We start from the raw sequence: 15,677 nt of genomic DNA, 5'->3' as shown, positions 1-15,677 counted from the left end.
TGATGTAACAAAAGCTGTGGGATGCACTGTGGGGTACTGCACAGTGTTGGCTCTGTCTTTGCGTTTCAAAAAACCACCCATGCTTTGACCCTAGGTGACAGCGACACTGAGGAACCTGGTGGATTCACCACTGGCAAGAACCAAGCTCCTGGGGATCAGCGCCCTGCCCCAGCTCTGCACAGTCATGGAACTGTGCATGGGTGACAAGGACGTCTGCACCAACGTCGCCAGAATATTCAGGTAGGTAGGCCAAGGGAGGAGACGCAGCCTTAGAAAAATGCTCAGGCTTAGATTTGGAGTTGTGAATATCTGTGTGTGTGACTGACAAGGAATCCTTCATTTAAAATGTTTTTGATTTTTCTTTTTTTTAAAAGATTTTATTTATTTATTTGAAAATCAGAGTTACACAGAGAGAGGAGAGGCAGAGAGAGAGAGAGAGGTCTTCCATCTGCTGGTGCACTCCCCAGATGGCAGCAATGGCCGGAGCTGGGCTGATCCAAAGCCAGGAGCCAGGAGCTTCCACCAGGTCTCCCACAAGGGTGCAGGGGCCCAAGGACTTGGGCCATCTTCTACTGCTTTCCCAGGCCATAGCAGAGAGCTGGATGGGAAGTGGAGCAGCCGGGCCTCGAACCGGTGCCCATATGGGATGCCAGCGCTTCAGGCCAGGGCGTTAACCCACTGTGCCACAGCGCCAGCCCATTTTTGCTTTTTCTTCACCTAGCAGGAATGATAAATCGACTGGCCTAAGATTGAAACAAATTATTTCGGCTGATGCTCTTTCCTGTGTGACTGTGGTGAGACTCTGAACTCACCGACCACTAGGCCACTTTAGCGCTCCCGCGAGTTGTAAGCTCGCCTCGTGCTTCTGTTTGTTTATGTGCAACTTCCCCTCCACTAATTGGAGATGCAGAACGGCGCAACAAACACGACAGCTTTCCAGTACACTTGGAAATGTCATTGAGTTGTAGCTCAACAGGGAATCCCTGATTAGGAAGCCTGCTCTGACTTCGTTTGTGACAGAAGGTGGTTTTATTTCAGCCGCTTATCAGTAATGTTTAGACTTTTGTTAGTGTGGAAGTGTTGGTTATTAGAATCCAGGTTCCCTCAAAGCAGTGGGATTAAATTTCAGAATTAAATTAAATTAAATTTCAGAACCGTCTTTAAATTTTTCATAGTTACCCTTCTCAAGAGAACTGGCCCCCCCTTTTAAAAAAAAAAGATTTATTTATTTGTTTAAAAGGAAGAATTACAGAGAGACAGAGGCAGAGACAAAGAGAGGTCTTCCATCCACTGGTTCACTCCCCATATTGCTGCAACAGCTGGAGCTGAGCCAATCCAAGCCAGGAGCCTGGAGTTCTTCTGGGTCTCCCACATGGGTGCAGGGCCCAAGCACTTGGGCCATCCTCCACTCCCTTCCCAGGCCACAGCAGAGAGCTGGATCAGAAGTAGAACAGCTGGGTCTCGAACCAGTGCCCTTATGGGATGCCAGCATTGCAGACAGTGGCCTCACCTGCTACACCACAGCACCGCCCCCCCCCTTTAATTAATTAATTTGAAAGGAACAGCAAGACAGAAAGAGGGAGAGACAGAGAGTGAGATCTTCTATCCTCTGGTTCACTCTCCAGATGACTGCAATAGGCAGGGCTGGGCCAGTCCAAAGCCAGGAGTCAGAAACTCCATCAGGGTCTCCCACCTGGTGGCAGGGACCCAAAGTACTGGGGCCGTTATCTGCTGCTTTCCCAAGTGCATTAGCGGGGAACTGAATCAGAAGCGGAAAAGCCAGGTGCTCTCATATGGATGCCATCATAGCAAGCAGTGGTTTAGCCCACGGTGCCACAACACCAGCCCCCTGGACCTTTCTTGAGCTACAAAGTTGTAGTTGTTTAAAGAAATCCAAAACTTCATGAAGACAGAATTGGTAGCTGAGCCCCTGTGAGGGTATGAGTCCAGATTTGCTCTTCCCACATCCCATGTTCCCAAGCTTTGCTCTGGGTACTTACCCACTCTCGCTCTGAAGCGCTGTAAAACCATGAAGAGTTGAGTGGCATGTCAGAGTCCCATATACTTTTTTCCTTGGGGACACTCGGTCGTCGGGGCACCTGTTATTGAATACACCGTCCTTTTCTCGCTGACCTTGTCAGCCACACCTAAGTTTCCCCGACACCTGTAAGTCTGACTGTGGGCCTTCCATCCCGGTCAGCTCTACGCTCGGACCACACTGCTTTCCCCGTGATGGATCAAAGTCCTGATCCATGACAGATCCCTTCCTTTTTTCTATCTCCCTCACACTACAGATTCATCATGTTCTGCTCTCTTCCTTAGGAAGGGAGGAATCAGCTTAAGATCCAGGATTAGGATGTGAGGGCTTTTAATGGAACTCTGTAGAGCAGACAGAGGAATTGGGGTTGGTGTGAATTGGCATCTATATAATAATGAGTCTTTCATCCATAGACATGTATGAAATCTTCTTTTATGTCCTTCAATAAATTTTATATTATATATATTATATATATTTTATATATATTATATATATATTTATATATATATTTTAGCCAATATAATTTTCTCCGTAAAGGTCTTGCACATCTTTTGCTGGACTGGTCTTTCATGGTACTTGCTGTGATTATGAATAGAATTTTTAGAAAATTATTTTCTCATAGGTTGTTGCTGATGTATGTGAAGATTATCTATGTTTGCTTGCTAATCGGATACCCAGGAATCTTGATGTTCTGTTGAAGAGTTTGCCTTTTTAAAGATTTTATGTATTTGAAAGGTAGAATGACAAGGAGAGAAGGAGAGAGACAGATGGAAGGAGATCTCTGTCTGCTGGTTCACTGTCCAAATGGACACAATGGCCTGGGCCCAAGCTAGGAGTCCAGAACCTGCTCTGAGTCTCCTACAAGGGTGGCTTGGGCCTAAGTTCTTGGGCCATCTTTTGTTGCTTTCCCAGGTATATTAGCAGGAGCAGGATTGGAACAGAGCAGCTGGGACTTGAACCAGTTCTCTAATATGTTGCAGGCAGTTGGCTTAACTGATTGCACTACAACACTGGATCCAAGTTTGCTTATACATTCTCTTGGATTTTCGCTGCAAATTGTCTGCAATTAGAAATAATTACTGCACCCCCCTTCCAGCAATTCCTGAACCCCACCTCCCCTGCCATTTCCCCATCTTTGTTAGCATACAAAGCTGGGAGTGTGTTGGGTCTGCTGCCATTCTCCTGACTTTGAAGGAATTATTGTTATGGTCTCACCAGTTGAAAATAATGTTTGTTGAAGGCTTTCTTACAGGGGTGGGGAACCGATTTGCTGCCCAGAAACATCTGGATAATTGTAACATCATTCTCAGGCCATACAGAATTGCCGACTTAAAAATAAGCCTGCTAGAGATTTATTGAATTTCGAGTCCCGCCTACAGGTGCCTTGGCAGGGCCAGTCCAGATGATTTTGTGGGCCTTATACAGGCCAGGCCTGAATGTTTCCCATCCCTGCACTAAACGGTGAAGAAGGATTTTTTTCCTATTAGCAGATGTCAAGTTTTCTCGATGCCTCTCCTGAACCTCTATTGATTATATGGATTTTTTTCTTTAATCTACTAATGTAGTAAATGATAGTCATAGATTTTTCTCATATTAAACCATTATAAAAGAATATGTCAAAAACTTTGTGGAAATAGAATTAAAAGATTAGTTTAGTGCAAAAATTTTTTGAGATCCAAGCATAGCTTGTTTTAATAATGTGCATTTTGAGGCCGGCACTGTGGCATAGCAGATAAAGCCACCGCCTGTAGTGCTGGCATCCCATATGGGCACCAGTTTGAGTCCCAGCTGTTCCTCTTCCAATCCAGCTCTCTGCTATGGCCTGGGAAAGCGTAGAAGATGGTACAAGATAGCCCCTAATAGTCCCTGCACCCATGTAGGAGACCTGGAAGAAGCTCCTGGCTCCTGGCATCGGATGGGTGCAGTTCTAGCCACTGTGGCCATTGGGGAGTGAACCAGCAGATGGAAGACCTCTCTCTGTTTGCCTCTCCTTCTCTCTCTGTGTAACTCTTTCAAATAAATAAATAAATAAGTCTTCAAGTAAATAAATAAATCTTCTAAAAATAATATACATTTTCCATGACATTTTTTAAAGAAATATGAATTTCATAAGTAAAACTTCAGGAATATAGTGATTCTTCCCACAATACCCTCTCCCCATCCACACTCCCACCCCTCCTCCTCCTCCCTCTCCCCTTGCCAGACCCATTCTCAATTAAGATTCATTTTCAATTAACTTTGTACACGGAAGACCAAGTCTATACAAGTAAAAATTTCAACAATTTGCACACACACGCACACACACACACGAAACTATTTCAGAAATAGTTTTACAGTTAACTCCCATAACACAACTCATTGAGGACAGAGGTCCTGCATGGGAAGTAAGTGCACAGTGACTCCTATTGTTAATTTAACAAGTAACACTCCTATATATGAGGTCAGTGATCATCTGAGGCTCTTGACATGAGCTGCTTAGGCTATGGAAGCCTTTTGAATCCACAAACTCCATCAGTATTTAGACAAGGCCATCAGCAAAGTGGAAGTTCTCTCCTCCCTTCTTTGATGGCCACTTCTTTTGCTTGTGTCTCACTCACAGAGATTCTTCATGTAGAGCAATTTTTGCCACAGTGTCTTGGCTTTCCATGCCTGAAATGCTCTGATGGGCTTTTCAGCCAGAAGCAGGTGGCCTTAAGGGCTGATTCTGAGATCAGAGTGTTACTTAAAGTTATTGTCATCCTATGAGTCTGCTGTGTGGGCTGCTTCCCTCCAAGAACTTTTAAAAGATTCCTCATATATTGCTGACTTTGGTTAACTAATATTTTGTCTAGGATTTTTCATCTATGGTCATGAGTTAGACTGACCTGTGCTTGTCCTTTCTTATATTGTCATTGTCTGTTTCTGTGGCAAGTTCAAACCAACAATTTAAAGTGAGTTGGGAAGTATTCAATTTTTTTTCTCTTTTCTAAAGGAATTTGTGAAAATTAAACTTACCTGTTTTTTGGAAAGTTTGTAGAACTTGCTCAAAAGCTGTTCGAGGCTGGCGCTGCGGCTCACTAGGCTAATCCTCCGCCTAGCGGCACCGGCACACCAGGTTCTAGTCCCGGTCGGGGCGCCGGATTCTGTCCCGGTTGCCCCTCTTCCAGGCCAGCTCTCTGCTGTGGCCAGGGAGTGCAGTGGAGGATGGCCCAGGTGCTTGGGCCCTGCACCCCATGGGAGACCAGGAAAAGCACCTGGCTCCTGGCTCCTGCCATCAGATCAGTGCGGTGTGCCGGCCGCAGCGCGCCGGCCGCGGCAGCCATTGGAGGGTGAACCAACGGCAAAGGAAGACCTTTCTCTCTGTCTCTCTCTCTCACTGTCCACTCTGCCTGTCAAAAAAAAAAAAAAAAAAAGCTGTTCGTATCCTGGTGTATTTATGTGTGAATCTTATTGGCTATTTATTTAATTTCTTTAATATTTATGTATTTACATCTACCCAGAGTCAAATATTCAAGTATTTATCCATAAATCAACTTCTTAAAAATAAAGATAAAGCCGCACTAAGTCTTCGAGCAAGGTTTTATCATTTTGAAAACATAGCAATGATATAAACACAGACAGCTCTCTGTCATCGACTCATATTTCTTATTTCAACTTGGATCTCTGTCTGCAAGTTATATTTTTATTTGTTAAATTTTCAAACAGTATGAAGTTCTAAATATTATTATTGTGCTTTAATCTGTTATCTTTAATTGTGTTCCCTTTTATTTATGTTACATAATTAACAAATATTTTATAGTGCTGACGACAAGCCAGACAATAAACTAATTCATTTAATCTTCACAACAGCTTTTTTAAAAAAACTTTTATTTAAGTTATGCAAGTTTCATATATTTCATATATACAGATTTAGGAATATAACGATACTTCCCAATCTACCTTCCCTCCCACAGATGCTCCAACCCTTCTTCCTCTTCCCTCTCCCATTCCCACTCTTATTTTTTACAAAGACCTACTTTCAGTTTACTTAATGATGGTAAAGTTAACCCTGCACTAAGTAAAAGTGAAGGAAAAAAAAAAACTGTTCCTCAACAGAAAAGACAAGGGCTGTAAGCAATCATCAAATCTCCAAATGTCCATTTCATTCCAATTCATTACATTTTAGATGCTCTATTAGTTACTTCAGATCAGGGAAAACATATGGATCTGTCTTTTTGGAACTGGCTTATTTCAGTAAGTTTCTAGTTGCATCCATTTTTGTTGCAAAAGACAGTATACAACAGATTTTTAAAAATAAGTACTGCTATTGTCATCTTCATGTGCTATTGAGGACACTGATTCACTCCCCCAAATGCCTACAACAGCCAGGGATGGGCCAGACCTAAGCCAGGAGCCTAGAACTCCTCTGAGTTTGAGTCTCCCACATGGGTGGCAGGGATCCAAACACTTGAGCTGTCACCTTCTGCTTCCCTAGATGTGCATTAACAGGAAGCTGGATTGGAAGCGGAGGCAGGACTTGATCCCAGGCACTCCAGTATGGAATGCCAAAATTCCAAGAGGTAGCTTAACCTGTTGTGCTACAAAACCTGCCCCTGAAAATGTATTTTTGAAGTTGGTTTCCAATTAAAACACAGTCTGACCAGAAAATACGGCCTATGAGAAACCAATGATCTGAAAATTTACCTAGACTTACTTAAAAATATTGATACTTACCTACTAACCTATAAATTAATAGGAAATTCATGAACATCTCCCAGTTTGGTGTGGGTTTGTCAGTATTGCCTTGTGGGTTTTATTTGTTGGTTTGCTTGCTTTAGAAACGTTGAGGCTATTTGCAGGGATTTTTGCCTTCAGGTCTATTTTGACTGAGTTTAGTGTTGCACCACCAACCTTGTATATTAGAGCAGGTTTACACTGGCTTCTAATGGGGTCCCAGGGGAGTCACTGGCATCCAACAGGACTCTGAAAATTTCTTACCTTGCGCTTTCTGAATCACAAGTATGGGGTAAGGTCACACCACATACGTGTCACAGGCTCCAGGGTTCTGGTCCCCTGTGTCCAGAGCAGAGATCAGGCCTCCTTGCAGGTTGTCTGGGCGGTGTGTGGAGTTATCTCTAGGTTTCTTATCATGAACTAGGCAACTCTTTGAAGGTCTGCATTTCAAAATGACACTATGTATGCCTACATTCCATAGAAAAATGCTGATTTCTCTTTCCCCATTTGCCATTCTGCAGCAAGCTCACCTCCTACCGTGACTGCTGTGCAGCCTTGGCCAGCTGTTCCAGATGTTATGCTTTGTTTTTGAATCTGATAGACAAATACCAGAAGCAGCAGGTCAGTTCTTCATGCATGTCCTGCTTCAGCGTGGTTTTGCACTGGTATGTTCATGTAAGGCCGTGTTGCGTGACTGTGTTTTGAGTGCCTGGATTTCTGCAAGGAGTTCCTGTAAGCTGTCTCCTGGGCTTCCCAGTAGGCAGTGAGTTACCTAGAAGGGTTGAGGAGGGAGTAGTTTGAGGCAGAAACGTCCTCACTGGGCTGCTGATGTCCCAGGAGGACTTTGAGTTAGGAAGAAGGAAGGTGGACTTCAGCAGCGTTGTTCCGTCTGAGTCAGCTAAGTGGGTCTGGGCCTGGACATATGACTTTTAACATAAACCACAGGGATTTCTGGCATAAATTTCAGCTTGTTCTAACTGTACCCTCGATGTGTTTAAAAGTTCTCATAGCCCTGGAAATCTGTAATTCTTTGGTCTTGCTGTCCTTAGAAGATGAAATTTCTAGGTGAAGTATTCAAATGAAATAATTTAGCTTTAATGAGTTGGGGGAAAATGTATATAGTTTTTTTGTCTTTATATGTATTTTATTTTATTTTTATAGTCAACTTTTAAAAATTTTATTTAAGGAATACAAACTTCATGCATTTAATGTATACAAATCTGGGAACATGGTGATTCTTCCCCCTCCTCCCTCCCACCTATACTCCCACCCTTCTTCCTCCTCCCGCTTCCTTTCCCATTCTTATTTTTCATGAAGACTTATTTTCAGTTAATTTTATGCTCATAAGATTAACCCTACACTAAGTAGAGAGTTCACTGAATAGTATGAAGAAAAAAGAACAAAAACAAACAAACAAGGAAAGCATTGTTCGTCAACAGTCAAGACAAGGTCTGTTTAAAATCATTGCATCTCAAGGTGTCAGTTTCACTCCTATAGATTACATTTTAAGTACTCTAATTGTTACCACAGATCAGAGAGACCATATGGTATTTGTCTTTTTTGTGACTGGCTTATTTCACTAAATATAGTGGTTCCCAGTTGTATCCATTTTGTTGCAGATGATAGGATTTCATTTTTTTATATATTCCATAGTGTATATATACCATAATTTCTTTAAACAGTTGATTCCATATATTAGCTATTGTAAATAGAACTGAAATGAATATGGGGGTATAGATCGTTCTTTCATATGTTGATTTCATTTCCCTTGGATAAATTCCCAGAAGTGGGGTGGCTGGATCACATGGTAGGTCTATATTCAGCTTTCTGAGGTATCTCCATACCGTCTTCCACAGTGGCTGCACCAGTTTACATTCCACCAACAGCGGGTTAGGGCACCGTTTTCCCCACATCCTCGCCAGCATTTGTTTGTTGATTTCTGTGTGAAAATCATTCTAACAGGAGTGAAGTGAAACCTCATTGTGGTTTTGATTTGCATTTCTCTGATGGCCAGTGATCCTGAGCATTTTTTCATGTGTTGACCATTTGAATTTCCAGTCTTAAAAAATGTCTGTTCAGGTCCTTTGCCCATTTCTTAACTGGGTTGTTTGTTTTGTTGTTGTTGAGTTTCTCGAGCTCTTAATAGATTGTGGAAATTAATCCTTTATCAGTTGCATGGTTTGCAAATATTTTCTCCCATTCTGTCCCTTGCCTCTTCACTTTGCTGAGTACAGAAGCACCTCAGTTTGATGTAATCCCACTTGTTAATTTTGGCTTTGATCGCCTATGCTTCTGGGATTTTTTCCAAGAAGTCTTTCCCTATACCAGTGTCTTGTAGGGTTTCTCCAATGTTCTCTAGTAATGTGATGATATCATCTCATAGATTCAGGTCTCTGATCCATTTTGAGTGGATTTTTGTGTAAAGTGTAGGGTAGAGGTCCTTTTATATTTTTAAGATTTATTTATTTATTTGAAAGACAGAGTTACAGAGAGGCAGAGGCAGAGGCAGAGAGATATCTTCCATCCACTGGCTTACTCCCCAAATGGCTGCAATGGCTGGAGCTGGGCTGATCTGAATCCAGGAGCCAGGAGCTTCTTTCAGGTCTTCCACGCTGGTGCTGGGTCTCAAACCAGCATCCATATGGTATGCCAGCACTGTAGGCAGTGGCTTTACCTGCTATGTCACAGCACCGGCCCCCAAGTTAGGGGTCTTGTTTCATACTTCTGCATGTGGAAATCCAGTTTTCCCAGCACCATTTGTTGAAGAGGCTGTCTTTTTTCTAAGGATTGATTTTAGCTCCTCTGTCAAAAATAAGTTGGTTGTAGATGCATGGATTTCTGGAGTTTCTATTCTGTTCCATTGGTTTATACATCTGTTTCTGTGCCAGTACCAGGCTGTTTTGATTATAATTGCCCTGTAGTGTATCTTGAGAGATGGTATTGTAATGCCTCCAGCTTTGTTTTTGTTTGATTGTTTTAGCTATTTGCAGTCTCTTGTATTTCCATATGAATTTTAGTATCATTTTCTTCTAGATCTTAGAAGAATGTTGTTGGTAATTTTGATTAGTATTGCAATGAATCTATAATTGCTTTCAGTATTATGGACATTTGGATTATATTGATTATTCCAATCCATAAACATGGAAGATTTTTCCACTTTTTAATGTCTTCTTGTATTTCTTTCTTTAATGTTTTGTAATTTTCATTGTAGAGATCTTTGACATCCTTGGTTAAATTTATTCCAATCTATTTAAATTTTTTTGTGAATGGGATTGGTCTTAGAAGTTCTTTCTCAGCTATGGCATTGTCTGTGTATATAAAAATATATATAGTTTTTAAAAAAGTAGAACTCACAGATGGCTTATTAATGAGATTATAACAGTACATATACTGAATTTATTATAAATTTTAAATATCCATTTAACACTACTTGTGTTCAACCTTATAAGAAATTAACATGCCATCAACTCGTCAGTGAAACATTTTGTATATGAATACAGTATTTATTCATTTCAAATGCGATAAATTTTCAAAATCACATAGTATGTTTCACCAGTTTGAAACCAAATAATTTATGTATATAGCAAGAATTAAAGCTAAAGGTTTGTGTTTGTTTATGTTAGCCACACAAAGACCACCTGCAAACATAATCCTTATTTGCCATCAAACATAGCACTGAACTTATTTTACCCAGCCAGTTACTTCTGCTGAGAATGACTAAACTTGGCAGATTTTGCACTATATTAGGTATTTATTAAAAGGTTAGTAGTCTGTTTTTAGTTATAGAAATGATAGGGAAATGTCTGTGCTCAAATCATTATTACATTTTCAAGGCTAAAATCTTGCTTGAAGAGTTAGTAAGGTTTTATCTATTTCTTTTTAATAAAGCTGATTTACAGATATGCACTTTGAATATTTGATTCTGGGGATTTAGATCACAAATACCTATTCCTATATATTTTGTATTTTCTGTAAATTACATACTCCTGAAGATGTTAAGGCACAAGAACTTTCCACATTAAGAATGAATTTCATGAATCTAATAAATTATTTACAACATGCTGTTCATTTAAGTGTCTGTTAAACATTAAGTATTAATTTAGATATTGGTACAATATGTTCTCAGAACTGTAATGTTTAAACAAATTAATTAACTTGATGAAAAACTTAGACATTTCTATTCCTGATTTTTTTTATATATATTTATTTATTTGAAAGTCCGCGTTAGAGAGAGAGAGGGAGAGACATATATTGAGACAGAGATCTTCCATCCACTGGTTCACTCCCCAACTGGATGCAATACCTGGGGCTAAGCCAGGCTGAAACCAGGCACCAGGAGCTTCATCTAGTTCTCCCACATGGATGGTAGAGGCCCAAGGACTTGGGCCGTCTTCTGCTGCTTTTCCCAGGCCATTAGCAGGGAGCTGGATCAGAAGCAGAGCAAGTTCTCGCCCCTCCCGATTTTTTTTTTTTTTTTAAGATTTATTTCTATTTGAAAGAATTACAGAGAGAGAGAAGGAGAGGCAGAGAGAGAGGTCTTCCATCCACTGGTTCACTCCCCAGTTGGCCGCAATGGCCAGAGTTGTGCCAGTCCTAAGCCAGGAGCCAGGAGCTTCCTCCGGGTCCCCTACATGGGTGCAGGGGCCCAAGGACTTGGGCTGTCCTCTACTGCTTTCCCAGGCCATAGCAGAGAGCTGGATCAGAAGTGGAGCAGCCAGGACTAGAACCGGAGCCCTGTGGGATGCCGGCACTGCAGGTGGTGGATTCACCCACTATGCCCCAGCGTGAGCCCCTTGATTGTTTTTTAAGGAAAAAACTTTACATGGTAGCAACGATAGTTTATCACAGCCCTAAAAGAAGCCTTTTCTTTATTTTTTTTTCTTCAGAAACCTTTTATTTGAGGAATACAAACTTCATATATGTCATTATTACAACTTTAGGAACATGGTGATTCTTCTCACTATACCTACCCTTCCACCCACTCTCCCACCCCTCTTCCTCCTCCCTCTCCTATTCCCATGCTTATTTTTTACTAAGATCTATTTTCAATTAACTTTATACACATATGATTAACTCTGTTAAGTAAAGAGTTCAACAAATAGTATGAAAAAAAAAAGTGTTCCTCAATAGTCGAGACAAAGTCTGTTCAAAGTCATTGCTTCTCAAAGTGTTAATTTCTACAGATTGCCTTTTAGATGCTCTATTAGTTATCACAGGACAGGGAGAACATATGGTATTTGTCCCTTAGGGACTGGCATATTTCACAAAGCATGATGTTTTCCAGTTTCATTAATTTTGTTGCAAATGACCAGATTTTGTTTTTTGGGGTGCTTTTTTTGTTTGTTTGTTTGTTTGTTTTTACTGCTGTGTATTGTGTATATCTCATCATTTCTTCATCCAGTCTTCAGTTGACAGGCATTTGGGTTGATTCATATCTTAACTATTGTGAATTGAGCTACAATAAACATAGGGGTACAGATAACTCTTTCATATGCTGATTGCATTTCCCTTGGGTAGATTCTTAGGAGTGGGATGGCTGGGTCATATAGTAGGTCTATATTTAGATTTCTGAGGTTTCTCCATAATGTCTTCCAAGAAGCCTTTTACATGTTATACTTAAAAAAAAAAAGATTTATGTATTTATTTGAAAGAGTTACACAGAGAGAAGAGAGGCAGAGAGAGAGAGAGAGAGAGAGAGAGAGAGGTGTCTGGTGCCTTCATCCGATGGTTCACTCCCCAATTGGCCACAACAGCTGGCTGCTGGAGCTGCGCCGATCTGAAGCCAGGAGCCAGGAGCTGGGAGTTTCCTCTAGGTCTCCCACGTGGGTGCAGGGACCCAAGGACTTGGGCCATCTTCTACTGCTTTCCCAGACCACAGCAGAAAGCTGGATTGGAAGTGGAGCAGCCGGGTCTTGAACTGGCGCCCATATGGGATGCAGCGTTTCAGGCCTGAGTGTTAACTCACTGCGCCACAGCGCTGGCCCCTAGATGTTATACTCAAATGAGATTTATGGGGACCAGCGGTGTGGCACAGTGGGTTAAGCCCACCACCTATGATCCAGCATCCCTTATGGATGCAGGTTCAAGTCCCCAGTGCTCTGCTTCTCATCCAGCTCCCTGCTAATGACCTGGGAAAGCTACAGAAGATGACCCAAGTGCTAGGTCCCCTGCCACCCATGTGGGAGACCCAGATGAAGCTCCTGCTCCTTCCTTCAGCCTGACTTAGCCCTGGTTGTTGCAGCCACTTTGGGAATAAACCAGCAGATGGAAGATCTCTCTCTCTCTCTCTCTCTCTGTAACGCTGACTTTCAAATAAATATGTAAACCTTAAAGAAAAAAAAAAAAGAGGGTGTGGGGAGCAACCGGACTAGACTGAGTTACTGGAATTAAGACTTATTCTATGCATCTGCTCTCCCACAATATGGCGCTGGGAGAGAAGTAAACAGCTTCCGCACAGCTGCCTCCAGTTCAACTAATAAACTGTAGGACTTGCTCCTGATTGGAGAGCAGCGTACTCGGCGTGTGGGCAGCCGAGTTGGGATTGGCGGAGGAGGACTATAAAGGAGGAGAGAGACGGCATGCACCAGGAACATCTATGGGGAACATCTAAGGGGAACATCTGTGCAGCCCCCAGAGAGCAGGCCGGCGGTGTGCCGCTCCCCTGCGGAAGTGGGGAAAGTGGCCAGGGGGAACCGCCCTTCCACGGAGGTGGAAGGGATAGTAGCCAACCCGGGAAGAACCAGCAGCAAACCCGGGGAGGGCCGAGCAGACGAAAGAACAGCGCAGGGTTTAGTGTCGCTCCTCCACGAAGAGGGGGAGCGACATAATGGTGCCGTGACTCGGATATGAAGCCTAGGCAGGGTTTAGTGTCGTTCCTCCACGAAGAGGGGGAGCGACATAATGGTGCCGTGACTCAGATAGGAAACCTAGCTTGGATAGGAAACCTGACTCGGATAGGAAACCTAGGACGGATAGCAAACTTAGGAGGGAAGAAATGGGAAGAAATGGGAAAATTACCGGAGAGAGAGACTAGCAAACAGCCTAGGGAAAATATCGGAGAGAGAGACTAGCAAACAGCCTAGGGAAAAGCCGGACGAAAAAGGTGCCGGAAGAAGCTATTGAAAGCCTAGGCATAGACTCAGATACGGACTACGGGGGGAAGCTGGGAGAAATCTCTAAGGTCGAAAGCGAAAGTGAAAGCTAGAACAAACAGACTCGGATACGGACTGTGGGGAGAGGCCAGGAGAAATGAGGGAGGAGTATTGTTGGAGGAAAGCTTGGGGAAACATACCGGGTAGAGAAAAATGTTAGGGAAATTGAAGCCGCGGGGGGCAGGCCGAGGCGGATACGAAAGCCACTTTGGGATTCTCAAGTTAGCCCGGGAATAGGGGGCGAAAAGTTGAAACCAGAAGCTGAAACGTAAGCCAGATTGGGATCTGTCTGATTAGCCCGGGGAGCAAAGGACGGGAAGCCAGATCGTGGGGCGGAAACGTGAGCTGGGTTGAATTCGCCAGGCTAGCCCGGGGAACTTAGATTGAATGCTAGTGGTGGAGACGTAAGTGACGCTGTGTGACTCGCGGAGGCTGCCGCGCGCAGACAGAGCGTGCGGGGCTCAAGTACACAGGGAACGCGGGGCTAGCGCGGAGACCGCGGAGTGTGCGCGCAAAGCCGAGCCGCGCAGAGCCGCGAAGCCGCGCGGAGCCGTGAAGCTGCCGGCAGGGCGAGGCGCCGGAAAGCTGCCGAGAAGCAGCCTCGGGGCGGGCGCAGCCGGGAAGCCGCGGGGATAAGAGAAACAGAAGTTTAGAAATGGAATGAGAGCGGGAAGCTGCGGGGATAAGAGAAACAGAAGTTTTAGAAGTAAAGTGAGAGAAATAGGAATGCTGGAAGATAGAAGTGGAATGGGAGAAATAGGAATGCCCGGAGATAGAGAAATAGAGAAATAGAAAGGCCTCCCCTCAACATGGCAATAAGAAAGCTTGGATTCGGTCTGCCTGATTAAGTGAGGCGATGAGCACCTGCGGCGGCTAGCAGCTTATGCGCCGCAGGTCACCGAAGACAGGCACGAATTAACATCAGTAAGGCTTCCCCCACAATACAACAATTAGGAGGCTTGGATTCGGTCTGCCTAATTAAGGCGGTAAGCGCCAGCAGGCGGCTCGACCAGAGTGTGAGCCGCAGGTCACCGAACACAGGCACGCATCAGCGCCTAAAAACCTCCTCACAACATGGCGAAGAGAGGACCCGGATTCGGTTTGCCTGATTGATAGGACTTGTAAGAGCCTGTGGCAACTCTAGCAAGTAGAGCAGAGTGTGTGCCGCGGGACACCGAAGACAGGCGCGTATCAACGCCAAAAATAAAAAGAAAGGGGGATCTGTGGGGAGCAGCCCGGACTGGACTGAGTTACTGGAATTAAGACTTATTCTATGCATCTGCTCTCCCACAATATGGCGCTGGGAGAGAAGTAAACAGCTTCCACACAGCTGCCTCCAGTTCAGCTAATAAACTGTAGGACTTGCTCCTGATTGGAGGAGAGCAGCATACTCGGCGTGTGGGCAGCCGAGTTGGGATTGGCGGAGGAGGACTATAAAGGAGGAGAGAGACGGCATGCACCAGGAACATCTATGGGGAACATCTAAGGGGAACATCTGTGCAGCCCCCAGAGAGCCGGCCAGCGGTGTGCCGCTCCCCTGCGGAAGTGGGGAAAGTGGCCAGGGGGAACCGCCCTTCCACGGAGGTGGAAGGGATAGTAGCCAACCCGGGAAGAACCAGCAGCAAACCCGGGGAGGGCCGAGCAGACGAAAGAACAGCGCAGGGTTTAGTGTCGCTCCTCCACGAAGAGGGGGAGCGACAGAGGGGAGTGGGTTTGGCACTGTGGATAGCAGGTAAAGCTGCCGCCTGCAGTGCCAGCATTCCATATGGGCACTGCTTTGAGTCCTGGCTGCTCTA

The 15,677-nt window shown here is 43.9% G+C and overlaps 1 protein-coding gene across 8 annotated transcripts in view; it reads left to right on the top strand.

Annotated features, from left to right (window-relative positions):
* ARMC2 (armadillo repeat containing 2) overlaps positions 1-15,677 on the top strand; it is a 142,667-nt gene that overhangs the window by 73,480 nt on the left and 53,510 nt on the right. For all 8 annotated transcript variants that reach the window (XM_089333842.1, XM_089333843.1, XM_070073721.2 and 5 more), the window contains 2 exons: positions 95-240; positions 7,252-7,351. In XM_089333842.1, the coding sequence (XP_089189968.1) occupies positions 95-240; positions 7,252-7,351 (246 nt within the window). The remainder of the gene's footprint in view (positions 1-94; positions 241-7,251; positions 7,352-15,677) is intronic.

The sequence above is a fragment of the Oryctolagus cuniculus genome, chromosome 5 (assembly GCF_051225735.1).
Source record: "Oryctolagus cuniculus isolate XC-2025 breed Fujian yellow rabbit chromosome 5, ASM5122573v1, whole genome shotgun sequence".
Classification (NCBI taxonomy): domain Eukaryota; kingdom Metazoa; phylum Chordata; class Mammalia; order Lagomorpha; family Leporidae; genus Oryctolagus; species Oryctolagus cuniculus.
Note: the sequence above shows the minus strand (reverse complement) of the source record. Positions and strands in the feature narration are given on the sequence as shown.